Source organism: Balaenoptera acutorostrata, chromosome 11, assembly GCF_949987535.1.
Source record: "Balaenoptera acutorostrata chromosome 11, mBalAcu1.1, whole genome shotgun sequence".
NCBI classification, from domain to species: Eukaryota; Metazoa; Chordata; class Mammalia; order Artiodactyla; family Balaenopteridae; genus Balaenoptera; species Balaenoptera acutorostrata.
Genome location: NC_080074.1, coordinates 74,272,297 through 74,286,900, shown reverse-complemented (window position 1 = coordinate 74,286,900; position 14,604 = coordinate 74,272,297). Strand labels below are relative to the sequence as shown.

The window sequence follows — 14,604 nt, the reverse complement described above, 5'->3', positions numbered from 1 at the left end:
AAATTGGGACAAAAATCTGATTTACTTCATTTGGAAAATCTTGAGGAAAACTGTATTCATTAGTGGAAATAGTTAATGCTTACTATTACTTAACTGCTACTTAAGGCAATGAAGAAAATGTATGTCTACACTTTTAAGTGTTATCATACTGCCCATAATCTGTGAGTGGTGGCTATTGCAGTGAAAACACTGACTCACACTGGAATTGGATTCCATATTCCATCATTGACTAGATACTTTTGTGGTTTGTGTAAGCCCCTTATCCTTATTAAAGGCAGTGTTGCTAAACTTCCAGGATTATTTATAGGAATTTGGAAAGATGTATGTAAAGTGTCTGGGAGAGTGCTTGCAAATAGAAAGTGCTTAATAAAAAATATTTTTATCTTTATTAGAGTTAAAAATAATATTTTAATAACTCCTGAAATAAAAAATTAACATGGCAGGATATTAATGGCAGTGTTAAGGCTGACACTTAACATAATACAGTTTGGTAAAAATGGGGTGAGGTGCTTTTTTATTAAAATAGTATGATTGAAAACTTTGGGTGATAAAGACATTTGAGAGGGCAAAAATAAGGGTTATTCCAAAATCTCATGTCTCAAGTCCAAGCATTTTTTAAAACCAACTTTATTGGGACTTCCCTGGTGGTGCAGTGGTTAAGAATCTGCCTGCCAATGCAGGGGACATGGGTTCGAGCCCTGGTCCCGGAAGATCCCACGTGCCGCAGAGCAACCAAGCCCATGCGCCACAATTACTGAGCCTGCGCTCTAGAGCCTGCGAGCCATAACTACTGGTCCCATGTGCCACAACTACTGAAGCCCACGCAGCTAGAGCCTGTGCTCTGCAATAAGAGAAGCCACCACAATGAGAAGCCTGTGCACTGCAACCAAGAGTAGCCCCCGCTCGCCGCAACTAGAGAAAGCCCACACGCAGGAACGAAGACCCAATGCAGCCAAAAATAAATAAATAAATAAATAAACAAAAAAACCCCCAACTTTATTGAGATATACTAATATACCCATTTTAAGTATATGTTTTCATTTATACATCCATGTAATTATCACCACTATTAAGTTATGCAATGTTTCTATCATCCAAAAAAGTCCCTTTATATGCCTCTTTACAAAAAACGTTCCCCCACCTTGTCCCTTGGCAACCGCTGATTTGCTTTCTGTCACAATAGATTAAATTAGTATTTTCTCAAGTTTCATATAAATAGGATACAGTATGTCCTTTTTTATGTCTGGCTGTTTTCTGAAGTGGTTATACCATATTATACTCCCACCAGCAATGTATGAAAATTCTAGTTGCTCTGAATCCTCATTACACTATATCACTTAGTATCGTAAGTCAGTTTAATTTTAGCCATTCTAGTGAGGCTGTAGTCCTAGCTTATTTGGGTTCAATTTTCATTTCCCTGAAAACTATTGATATTGAGAATATTTTCATGTTCTTATTGGCCATTCATATATTGATATTTTCTTGGCAAAATGTCTGTTTAGATCTTTGCTAACTTTTAATTGTGTTGTTGTCTCATGTTATTTTAAGAGTTCTTTTTATATTCTAAGTAGAAGTCCTTTGACAGATATATGAATTACAAATATTTTCTTTCATTTATAGCTTGTTTTTTCATTTATTAATGTTATTTTTCAAAGAGCAGAGGTCTTAAATTTTGAAAAGTGCAGTGTTTCAGTTTTTTCTTTTCTAGTTTGTGCTTTTTCTATCCCATTTAAGAAATCTTTTCCTATCTCAAATTTGTGAATATTTTCTCCTATGTTTTCTCATAGAAGTGTTAAATTCTTAGCTTTTACATTTAGGTCTGTAATCCATTTTAATTTTGGTATATAGTGTCAGTGAAGAATTGACATTTATTTTTTTCCACATAGATATCCAGTTGTTTTAACATCACTTGTTGAATATACTATATTTCCTCATTGAAGTAATGGCATGTTTATCCTATTTAACTGACCATATAGGTGTGCTTCTATTTCTGCATTCTTTTTTAAAAAAATTAAAAAAAAATTTTATTGGAGTATAGTTGATTTACAATGTTGTGTTAGTTTCAGGTGTACAGCAAGGTGAATCAGTTATACATATACATATATCCACTCTTTTTATAGATTCTTTTCCCATATAGGCCATTACAGAGTATTAAGTAGACATACCTGTGCTACACAGTAGGTTCTTTTTAGCTGTCTATTTTATATATAGTATTGTGTATATGTCAATCCCAGTCTCCCAATTTGTCCCTCCCCTCCTTATCCCCTGGTAACCATAAGTTTGTTTTCTACATCTGTGACTCTACTTCTGTTTTGTAAGTAAGTTCATTTGTACCCTTTTTTTAGATTCCACATATAAGTGATATCATAATATGATATTTGGCTTTCTGTGTCTGACTTATTTTACTCAGTACGACATTCTCTAGGTTCATCCATGTTGCTGCAAATGGCATTATTTTGTTCTTTTTTTTAAGGCTGAGTAATATTCCATTGTATATGTGTACCACATCTTCTTTATCCATTCCTCTGTTGATGGACATTTAGGTTGCTTCCATGTCCTGGCTATTGTAAGTAGTGCTGCAGTGAACATTGGGGTGCATGTATCTTTTCAAATTATGGTTTTCTCCAGGTATATGCTTAGGAGTGGGATTTTACTCTGTGCCATTGATTTAAATCTTTATCCTTATGCCAATGCCATACTGTCTTGGTTACTTTAGCTTAATGAAATCTGGTAGTATAAGTTCTCTGGTGGTGTTCTTTTTCAAAATTTTTCTTATTATACTAGGTTGTTTGCATTTCCATATACATTTTGAATCAACTAATTAATTTTATGCTGGGATTTTTTATTAGAATTAAATCTCTATATACATTTAATATAGAATTAATGTATAAATAATATATTATTGTTATATAATAAAGAATTAACATATAAATAAAAATTTCTTTAGATTAAATCTAGAAATAAATTTGAGGGAACTGGTGTCTTAATAATGAGCCTTCTGACATATAAATGTAGTATTTATTTCCGTGTATTTGTCATTTAAATTTCTCCCACCAATGTTCTGTATTGCATGTTTTTTGATGCTATTGTAAATAGCATTGTTTTTGAATTCCAATTTCCAGTAGTTCATTCACTGCTGGTTTATAGAAATGCAGTTGATTTCTTTGTATGTTAATATATCCTGTGGGCTTGCAAAACTCATGAGTTCTAACAGCTTTTTGTTGACTCCACATATTTTTCTATGTTCACAATAATGCCATTTGCTAATAAAGACGGATTTACTTCTTCCTTTTAACCTGTATATCTTTTTTTCTTCTTCTTCTTTTTCATGTCTTATTACACTGGCTAGGACCTCCAGTACTATGCTGAATAGAAGTAGTAAGAGTAGGCATTGTTCCCTGGCTTCCAAACTTAGGAGGAAAGCATTCAGTCTCTCATCATTAAGTATGATGTTATATGTAGTTTTTTTTTTTTTTCTTTTTTTAATAGATATCCTTCATCAGGTTTAGGAAACTTGTTTCTAGTAATTATTTGCTGAGACTTTTTTATCATAATGGGTGTTGGAAAATGCTTTTCTGCATCTGTTGAAATGGGCATATTTTCTCCCTTTATTCTGTTATTTAGTTAATTACATTGATTGATTTTCTAATGCTAAACCAAACTTGCTTTTCTGGGGTAAATCTTACTGGATTATGGTGTATTATCCTTTTAATATATTATTTGATTTGATTTTCTAAAATTTTGTTAAGGATATTGCATCTATGAGGGATATTGGTCTGTAGTTTTGTTTTGTTGTAACTATGAGAGTATGCTAGCCTCGTGAAATGAATTGGAAAGTGCTCCTGACTCTACTGTTTTCTGAAAGAATTTGTGTAGGAGAGGTCTTAAATGTTTAATAGGATTCATGAGTAAAGCCTTGTAGGTTAGGAGTACTTTTCGGTGGGGGGGGGAAGGCTTTTTAATTATAAATATAATAACTTTAATAAATTTATGGTTCTTTTGATTTTTCTGTTACTTCTTTTGTCAGTTTTTGTAATTTGAAATGTTCAAGGAATTTGTCCACTTTACATAAGTTGCCAAATTTATTGTTTATTGTTATTTATAATAATTCTATTATTGTCCTGTTAATGTTTATAAGATCATTAGTGATATCTGATCTTTAATTCTTGACACTGATATTTTTTGTTTTTCCTTTTTTTCCTTCTTCAGTCTAGCTCAAGGTTTATCAATTTTATCGATCTTTTCAAAGAATCAGGTTTTTGTTTCATTGACTTTCTGTATTGATTGTCCATTTTATTTTTCATTGATTTTTGCTTTTTCTTTTCTTTCTTTTTCTTTTTTTTTTACTTATTTAGATTTTGACTCTTATTTTATAGATTCTTAACATGGAAGCTTAGAATACTGATTTTCAGAGCTTTCTAATTTTATGATATAAACATTTAAGACCATGCAGATCCTTCTGAGCACCATTTTAGCTGCATCCCACAACTTTTATATATTCTGTTTATGTTCATTTTTGAAATTTTCTAATTTCCTTTGTGATTTTTTGACTCATGAGTTATTTAGAAGAGTGTTGTTTATTTTCCAAATACTTGGACATTTTTCCACATAGCTTTCTCTTATTGGTTTCAAATTTCATTTTGCTGTGGTTAAAGAACCTACTCTGATGATTTCTGTCCTTTTACATTTATTGAGACATGCTTTGTGGACTACTGTGTGGTCTATCTTGGTGAATGTTTCATGTGCAATTAAAAAATGTATTTGGTTGTTGTTGGGTGAAATTGGGTCAACTTGTTTGATAGTGTTTTTCAGGTCTTCTATATCTTTACTGATTTTTTTTCTCTACTTGTTATATTTAAGAACAAAATGTTGAGATTGTAATTGTCAAGTTCTTAATTTTCCTTTTCATTTTATAAGTTTATGCTTTGTGTATTTTGAAGCTCTGTTATTGGGTGCACATACATTAAATACTATACTTTTTTTTGATGACTTAACCTCCTTATATTGATCCAAGTTTGCATCTAGTATCATTTCCTTCCTCCTGAAGAACTCCCTTTTACATTTCTTCTAGTGCACAGCTATAGGAAATCCCTATGCAGATTACTGGAGCTCTTTTTCCATGACTCTCTCCTGGAACTCCCAGCTAAGTTAGTCTCCATGAACACTGATCTCCATTTCCTCATCTCAGGAAAGCCATTGGGCTTTGTTTAAATTCCTTCTCATTGTGCCTATGGCCCTTAAATTGCCTCCAGGCAGAATGCCAGGGTGATCATAAGGTTCACATAATTTGTTTCCCTTCTTTCAGGGATTACACAGTCCTGTACTCTCTGCAGCCCAATGTCTGAAACCAGTTGTTTAAAAAAATTTGTCCAATTTTCTAGTTGTTTGTTGTGGGGAGGTTAAGTTCAGTGTTTGTTACACCATCATGGATAAAGAAGAATTCTCTTTAAGTATTTTTAAATAAAGGAAAACATCAGAAATGCTAACGTAAAAATAATTGATTTTTGGATTTGTAAATTTTATAATTTGTTTTGACACAATTAATTCTTTATGCTTCTAAGATAAAAAGTGATAGAATTTAAAATCTCATGAGTTCTTAAAAATGGCTTTACATTATTTATCCTTAAAATATGACTAATATTGATCCTTATTTTCTTGAAAATCCATAATTTTAAAAGTAATTCTCTTCTCTCTCAAAACAATATTGCCACTAAACTCATTGTGTTTATTTTAATGTCATTTCATAAATGAAACTATAAAATATGTAATTCAAACAGAGATGTACTCAAAATTACTGAATGTTAAATAATTCAGTGTGATTCCAATACTTAAAACAAGATTTGAAAATTTTCTAAGCAAAATTCAGAGAAACAGAAAGGAATAACATTGGTCAGATTTATGTATAAACTTTCTCTGCTTCCTGAACATGCATGTATTTATTGTAGCACTTGTAACTATTTTTTTACTTGGCTCTTTCCTGCTGTACTATGAGCTCATATGAGGCCTGGATTATTTTTCCTGCTTATCTTTATCCTGCACTTACTCAGTGTCTAGTCTGTGACAGCCATTCAATAAATATTTGTGGATGAAGAATAATGTAGTTGAATTTGAAAATGACAAGCTGACATAGTTTATCATTTCTATTTTAAAGATGTTATGAAAGGAATTGGGCAATTTCCATTCATGAAAATGTGTTTAATGTTTTGTGATTGAACTACTGTGCTAATCCTAATCATTTTATGATCCTAATCATCTTATGATTAGGTCAGCTTTTCTTACTTGCCTTTATGTTATTGTTTAAAAATAGGAAGTGAAGGCTCATTTCTTGTGAAAAAGAAATCAAATTCAATTAGCGTAGGAGAATTTTACCGAGATCCTGCCTTGCAGCGTTGCTCACCAAATTTGCAAAGACATTCCAATTCATTGGTAAGTTATATTGTAAAAACTGCAGTTAAATATTGTATATATTTTTTGACATTCTTTCGATAACTGAAATTGTGTGCCAAAGCTAGGAGCTATTGGTGCAGAAATTCCCTAATGTGAGAAAACTCTCCCTCTTTCTATATATACACGTGTGTGTGTCCGTGCACGTATGCTATTTTAAACTTACATTTGTAGACTTTTGAGCATGTTTGGGGCATATAGGTGCTCTGTACACTTTAAAATGGTTTTACTCTTTTTTCTTTTTAGAGCTTCATGTCTATGGAGCCCAGACTAGGTCTGTGTCTTATGGTATGGCTTGGTCCCATGAAAACTTTAGCTAGTAATCTTATAGTGACTCCTAAAGAAACCAGATAGGAAAATGTTCTCTTTGCTCCAAAAAATGATGGTAATTTTATTATAAATATTTAATAGGGACCCATTTTTGATCATGAAGATTTACTGAAGAGAAAAAGAAAAATATTGACTTCAGATGATTCACTCAGTAAGTATTTGAAAGTAATCACAAGTAAATAGATATTTTGAGCAGAATACAGCACTTTGATAAATTTCCTCTGATTATGCAAATTTTCTTGATGCCAATTTCACATAACCTTCAAATTATATTTACCTAATGATTCCATAGACTGTAGAAAAATGAAATTCAATTATAGGTTTAAAAATTTAGCCTTATGATGTTATACAGGCCACTTTTTATCCTTCCTACTGTGTTCCTGAAATGTAAATAATACCCTCACCAATGCCACTCTTGATGTTCTTCTTCAGGTCTGTTGTTTTTTTACACTACTTATACCACCTGATTAAATATTTATTATTTACTGTGTATCTCTGTCACTGTAATGTAAGTTCCATAGTTTGCTTTTCTGTTGAATTTCCAGTGCCTTGAAGAGAGCCTGACAGTAGTAGGTGATCCATAAACGTTTACCATATGAACTTAAATTACTTGCTTATATTTCCATTGTTTGTTTGTTTTTGACAAAAGGAGCATCAAAATTCCAATCACATATGAGGCATTCAGAGAGCATTTCTTCCCTGGCTTCTGAGAGAGAATATATTACATCTTTAGACCTTTCAGCAAATGAACTAAGAGATATTGATGCCCTGAGCCAGAAATCCTGTATAAGTGGTCATTTGGAGCATCTTGAAAAGCTGGAACTTCACCAGAATGCACTCGTGAGCTTTCCACAACAACTATGTGAAGTAAGTTTAATTTATCCTTATAATTCTCAGGATATTTGAAGAGCTTTTACATTTATATCTAACTTGCATGCTTAAATCTTTAAAAGGAACGTTCTGTTTTTGTGTCATTGGACAATAATTCCCCCATTCTTCTGGTTGTCATACAAGTATCTTAGTCTGTGTGGTATTCCAGAAGCATCTTTGGGGGCAGGTAATGGAAATGGAAATGTGATTAAAAAGGAATTCGAGGTTCTGTCCTGATGCTACAAGGTAAGTATTAAAGTCTAGCAAGGCTATGTGTTGATTATGCCTTCAATTCTAGTAGGACAACTTAAACTGTTTAAATTAGGTTAGACCTTGTTTGGCGGTCCTGGCTCTGCTCAGCTACCAACTGTGTGACAGTAAGAACATATTACTCCGACTGCTGTAGACCCTAATTTTCTTATCTGCAAAATACAGAGGCTCAACTAAACTATCCATAAGGCGTTAATTGAGTTTTAAAATTATGTGCAGCTTAAAAATTGATTTTTATGCTCAAAGTTCCTATTTCATAAAAATTAAAGTATAAAATAGTCTGCTGATAGGGTAGTCCTCTGACTACTGACTTTGTTCATCCTTTTTTTATGTACTATAGAAGTCAAAGAAGATATACGGACAAAACAATCTTCATACAAATGTTTAAATTTTTAAACAAATTCTTGAACTGAACTGCAAAGTTTGAAAAAGAATTATACCTGTTTTTTAACAACTAGTTTTGTTGCAAGTACATTTCCCTTTTTCTTATTTATAAAATTTACCATAATTTTGACATATTTTAAGAGCAACATTGCATGATTTTTAAATATATTTAAGTGATATCTTTCCCCTAAAGTTTGTATATCTGGGGAGAGAGAAGAAAAAAAGGTGATCCCTTACCCTACCCCAATGTCTAAAATATATCCCCACTCTATCCTCCTCTTTACCTGACTAAATCCCCCAAGTCACAAGAGCCTCATTTTTTTTTAACATCTTTATTAGAGTATAATGGCTTTAAAATGGTGTGTCAGTTTCTGCTTTATAACAAAGTGAATCAGCTATACATATACATATATCCCCATATCTCCTCCCTCTTGTGTCTCCCTCCCAAGCTCCCTACCCCACCCCTCTAGGTGGTCACAAAGCTTCAAGCTGATCTCCCTGTGCTATGTGGCTGCTTCCCACTAGCTGTCTGTTTTACATTTGATAGTGTATATATGTCCATGCCACTATCTCACTTCGTCCCAGCTTACCCTTCCCCCTCCCCGTGTCCTCAAGTCCATTCTGTACATCTATGTCTTTATTCCTGTCCTGCCCCTAGGTTCTTCAGAACCATTTGCTTTTCTTTTCTTTTCTTTTTAGATTCCATATATATGTGTTAGCATACGGTATTTTTCTCTTTCTGACTTACTTCACTCTGTATGACAGACTCTAGGTCCATCCACCTCACTACAAATAACTCAATTTTGTTTCTTTTTATGGCTGAGTAATATTCCATTGTATATATGTGCCACATCTTCTTTATCCATTTATCTTCTTTATCAATGGACACTTAGGTTGCTTCCATGTCCTGGCTGTTGTAAATAGAGCTGCAATGAACATTGTGGTACATGACTCTTTTTGAATTATGGTTTTCTCTGGGTATATGCCCAGTAATGGGATTGCTGGGTCATATGGTAGTTCTATTTTCAGTTTTTTAAGGAACCTCCATACTGTTCTCCATAGTGGCTGTATCAATTAACATTCCCACCAACAGTGCAAGAGGGTTCCCTTTTCTCCACATCCTCTCCAGCATTTATTGTTTGTAGATTTTTTGATGATGGCCATTCTGACTGGTGTGAGGTGGTACCTCATTGTAGTTTTGATTTGCATTTCTCTAATGATTAGTGATGTTGAGCATCCTTTCATGTGTTTGTTGTCAATATGTATATCTTCTTTGGAGAAATGTCTATAGTTATTCTGCCCATTTTTGGATTGGGTTGTTTCTTTTTTTGATATTGAGCTGCATTAGCTGCTTGTATATTTTGGAGATTAATGCCTTGTCAGTTGCTTCATTTGCAAATATTTTCTCCCATTCTGAGGGTTGTCTTTTCGTCTTGTTTATGGTTTCCTTTACTGTGCAAAAGCTTTTATGTTTCATTAAGTCCCATTTGTTTATTTTTCTTTTTATTTCCATTTCTTTAGGAGATGGGTCAAAAAGGATCTTGCTGTGATTTATGTCATAGAGTGTTCTGCCTATGGTTTCCTCTAAGAATTTTATAGTGTCTGGCCTTACCTTTCGGTCTTTAATCCATTTTGAATTTATTTTTGTGTACGGTGTTAAGGAGTGTTCTAACTTCATTCTTTTACATGTAGCTGTCCAGTTACCCCAGCACCACTTATTGAAGAGGCTGTCTTTTCTCCATTGTATAGTCTTGCCTCCTTTACAAAAAATAAGGTGACCATATGTGCGTGGGTTTATCTCTGGTATTTCTATCCTGTTCCATTGATCTATATTTCTGTCTTTGTGCCAGTACCATACTGTCTTGATTACTGTAGCTTTGTAGTATAGTCTGAAGTAAGGGAGCCTGATTCCTCCAGCTCCGTTTTTCTTTCTCAAGATTGCTTTGGTTATTTGTGGTCTTTTGTGTTTCCATACAAATTGTGCAATTTTTTGTTTTAGTTCTGTGAAAAATGCCATTGCTAGTTTGATAGGGACTGCATTGAATGTGTAGATTTTTTTGGGTAGTATAGTCATTTTCACAATGTTGATTCTTCCAATCCAAGAACATGGTATATCTCTCCATCTGTTTGTATCATCTTTACTTTCTTTCATCAGTGTCTTATAGTTTTCTGCATACAGGTCTTTTGTCTTCTTAGGTAGGTTTATTCCTCGGTATTTTGTTCTTTTTGTTTCAGTGGTAAATGGGAGTGTTTCCTCAATTTCTGTTTCAGATTTTTCATCATTAGTGTATAGGAATGCAAGAGATTTCTGTGCATTAATTTTGTATCCTGCTACTTTACCAAATCCACTGATTAGCTCTAGTAGTTTTCTGGTAGCATCTTTAGGACTCTCTATGTATAGTATCATGTCATCTGCAAATAGTGACAGTTTTACTTCTTCTTTTCCGATTTGCATTCCCTTTATTTCTTTTTCTTTTCTGATTGCTGTGGCTAAAACTTCCAAACCTATGTTGAATAATAGTGGTGAGAGTGGACAGCCTTGTGTTGTTCCTGATCTGAGAGGAAATGGTTTCAGTTTTTCACCATTGAGGACAATGTTGGCTATGGGTTTGTCATATATGACCTTTATTATGTTGAGGTAAGTTCCCTCTATGCCTACTTTCTGGAGGGTTTTTATCATAAATGGGTGTTGAATTTTGTCGAAAGCTTTTTCTGCATCTATTGAGATGATCATATGGTGTTTATTCTTCAATTTGTTAATATTGTGTATCACATTGATTGATTTGCAGATATTGAAGAATCCTTGCATTCCTGGGGTAAACCCCACTTGATCATGGTGTATGATCCTTTAAATGTGCTGTTGGATTCTGTTTGCTAATATTTTGTTGAGGATTTTTGCATCTGTGTTCATCAGTGATATTGGCCTGTAGTTTTCTTTCTTTGTGACATCTTTGTCTGGTTTTGGTATCAGGGTGATGGTGGCCTTGTAGAATGAGTTGGTGAGTGTTCCTCCCTCTGCTATATTTTGGAAGAGTTTCAGAAGGCTAGGTGTTAGCTCTTCTCTAAATGTTTGATAGAATTCGCCTGTGAAGACATCTGGTCCTGGATTTTTGTTTGTTGTAAGATTTTTTAATCACAGTCTCAATTTCAATGCTTGTGATTGGTCTGTTTATATTTTCTATTTCTTCCTGGTTCAGTCTCCAAAGGTATTGCTTTTCTAAGAATTTGTCCATTTCTTCCAGGTTGTCCATTTTATTGGCATACAGTTGCTTGTGGTAATCTCTCCTGATCCTTTGTATTTCTGCAGTGTCAGTTGTTACTTCTCCTTTTTCCTTTCTAATTCTGTTGATTTGAGTCTTCTCCCTTTTTTCTTGGTGAGTCTGGCTAATGGTTCATCAATTTTTTTAATCTTCTCGAAGAACCAGCTTTTAGTTTTATTGATCTTTGCTATTGCCTCCTTCATTTCTTTTTCATTTATTTCTGATCTGATCTTTATGATTTATTTCCTTTTGCTAACTTTGGGGTTTTTTTGTTCTTCTTTCTCTAATTGCTTTAGGTGTAAGGTTAGGTTGTTTATTTGAGATGTTTCTTGTTTCTTGAGGTAGGATTGTATTGCTATAAACTTCCCTCTTAGAACTGCTTTTGCTGCATTCCATAGGTTTTGGGTTGTCATGTTTTCCTTGTCATTTGTTTCTAGGTATTTTTTGATTTCCTGTTTGATTTCTTCAGTGATCTCTTGGTTATTAAGTGGTGTATTGTTTAGCCTCCATGTGTTTGCATTTTTTGCAGATTTTTTCCAGTAAGTGAAATCTAGTCTCATAGTGTTGTGGTCGGAGAAGATAGTTGATACGATTTCAATTTTCTTAAATTTACCAAGGCTTGATTTGTCACCCAAGATATGATGTCTCCTGGAGAATGTTCCATGAGCAGTTGAGAAGAAAGTGTATTCTGTTGTTTTTGGATGGAATGTCCTATAAATATCAATTAAGTCCATCTTGTTTAATGTATCATTTATGTCTTGTGTTTCCTTATTTATTTTCATTTTGGATGATCTGTCCATTGGTTAAAGTGGGGTGTTAAAGTCCCCTACCATGATTGTGTTACTGTCGATTTCCCCTTTTATGGCTGTTAGCCTTTGCCTTATGTATTGAGGTGCTCCTATGTTGGGTGCATAAATATTTACAATTGTTATATCTTCTTCTTGGATCGATCCCTTGATCATTATGTAGTGTCCTTCTTTGTCTCTTGTAATAGTCTTTATTTTAATGTCTATTTTGTCTGATATGAGAATTGCTACTCCAGCTTTCTTTTGATTTCCATTTGCATGGAATATCTTTTTCCATCCCCTCACTTTCAGTCTGTATGTGTCCCTAGGTCTGAAGTGGGTCTCTTGTAGACAGCATATATAGGGGTCTTGTTTTTGTATCCATTCAGCCAGTCTGTGTCTTTTGGTGTGAGCATTCAATCCATTTACATTTAAGGTGATTATCGATATGTATGTTCCTGTTCCCATTTTCTTAATTGTTTTCGGTTTGTTATTGTAGGTCTTTTCCTTCTCTTGTGTTTCCTGCCTGGAGAAATTCCTTTAGCATTTGTTGTAAAGCTGGTTTGGTGGTGCTGAATTCTCTTAGCTTTTGCTTGTCTGTAAAGTTGTTAATTTCTCCATCGAATCTGAATGAGATCCTTGCTGGGTAGAATAATCTTGTTTGTAGGTTTTTCCATTTCATCACTTTAAATATGTCCTGCCATTCCCTTCTGGCTTGCAGAGTTTCTGCCAAAAGATCAGCTGTTAGCCTTATGAGGATTCCCTTGTATGTTATTGGTGTTTTTCCCTTGCTGCTTTTAATATTTTTTCTTTGTATTTAATTTTTGATAGTTTGATTAATATGTGTCTTGGTGTGTTTCTTCTTGGATTTATCCTGTGTGGGACTCTGTGCTTCCTGGACTTGATTGACTATTTCCTTTCCCATATTAGGGAAGTTTTCAAAGGGCCTCATTTTAAATGTCACTTCCTTACCATCTTCTTCCTTTCTTCTCCTTGTCTTCCCTCCAGGCTAGGTTGGCTACCATCTGGTTTACCTTTCCCCGGCATCCACTCTTTTTCTTCCAGTGCTCATTACTATAAATTTTGATCTAAGGTATATTGTCCTCACAAAATTGTAAACTCCTTGAGAACAGGAACTGTTTTAGCCTTGTTCATGTGTATCCCCAGTGCCTACTAAGGTCTGACTTATAGTAGAGGTTTGATAGATGATTACTGAACTAATTTGTGAAGGAATTAATGACTGACACTTGGTAGACCGTCAATATTTGCTAAAGAGTAAGTAAAAGAAAACTAGAATTTAGCCTAGCTGAAACAAAGAGAATGAAGAGAGCATGGCAAGGTGAGATACATTAGGGCATTCAAAGAGTGGGCCAGCTCATAACTTTCTCTAAGGAAATTTCAAGTCAGCACCACTAGATGGGACTTTTTGTTACTGCTTGTAACTGTCTCTACAAGAAAATTTGCTGATTAAACCTTGGGAATAAACAATGTAAAAATCTTTCCTTCTGAATAATCTTGTAGTATCTGAAACAATGATGGAAATTTTGAAACAAAATTTTTGGGCAGTGATCCATTAATAAGCCTTTATAATCATGTTAAACTGTTTAGAATTACATATGAGAATAAGTACATATATTGATATATAAGGAGGAGAATAAGGAAGTGATTGTTTTTTGGTAGTTTAGCCCTTTGACAGTAATTCGTACCAAACATTTTAAAAATTGATATGATACATAAATGGAAGTTTTGCTATTATCATAGTAAAATTAGAAATTACTTAAAAATAGAAAATAGATATTTGAAGCAAAACGTTTCATTTAAAAGAGGAGGTTAGGGCTTCCCTGGTGGCGCAGTGGTTAAGAATCTGCCTGCCAATGCAGGGGACACGGGTTTGAGCCCTGGTCCGGGAAGATCTCACATGCCGTGGAGCAACTAAGCCTGTGCACCACAACTACTGAGCCTGCGCTCTAGAGCCCACGAGCCACAACTACTGAGCCTGCATGCCACAACTACTGAAGGCTTCGTGCCTAGAGCCCGTGCTCTGCAACAAGAGAAGCCACCGCAATGAGAAGCCGGCACGCCGCAACAAAGAGTAGCTCCTGCTTACCACAGCTAGAGAAAGCCTGTGCACAGCAACGAAGACCCGATGAAGCCAAAAATAAATAAAATAAATTAAAAAAATAGAAAATAAAAGAGGAGGTTATAAATAAAATGTGTATTATATACATGACTACTTTATGGTAAATCTTATTTATATTAAA

At 34.1% G+C, this 14,604-nt stretch overlaps 1 protein-coding gene across 5 annotated transcripts in view; it reads left to right on the top strand.

The window, feature by feature from the left end:
- The window catches only part of LRRK2 (leucine rich repeat kinase 2), a 142,756-nt gene that overhangs the window by 66,074 nt on the left and 62,078 nt on the right, over nt 1–14,604 (top strand). For all 5 annotated transcript variants that reach the window (XM_057556675.1, XM_007168314.2, XM_007168313.2 and 2 more), the window contains 3 exons: nt 6,308–6,426; nt 6,856–6,925; nt 7,424–7,641. In XM_057556675.1, coding sequence (XP_057412658.1) covers nt 6,308–6,426; nt 6,856–6,925; nt 7,424–7,641 — 407 coding nt within the window. The remainder of the gene's footprint in view (nt 1–6,307; nt 6,427–6,855; nt 6,926–7,423; nt 7,642–14,604) is intronic.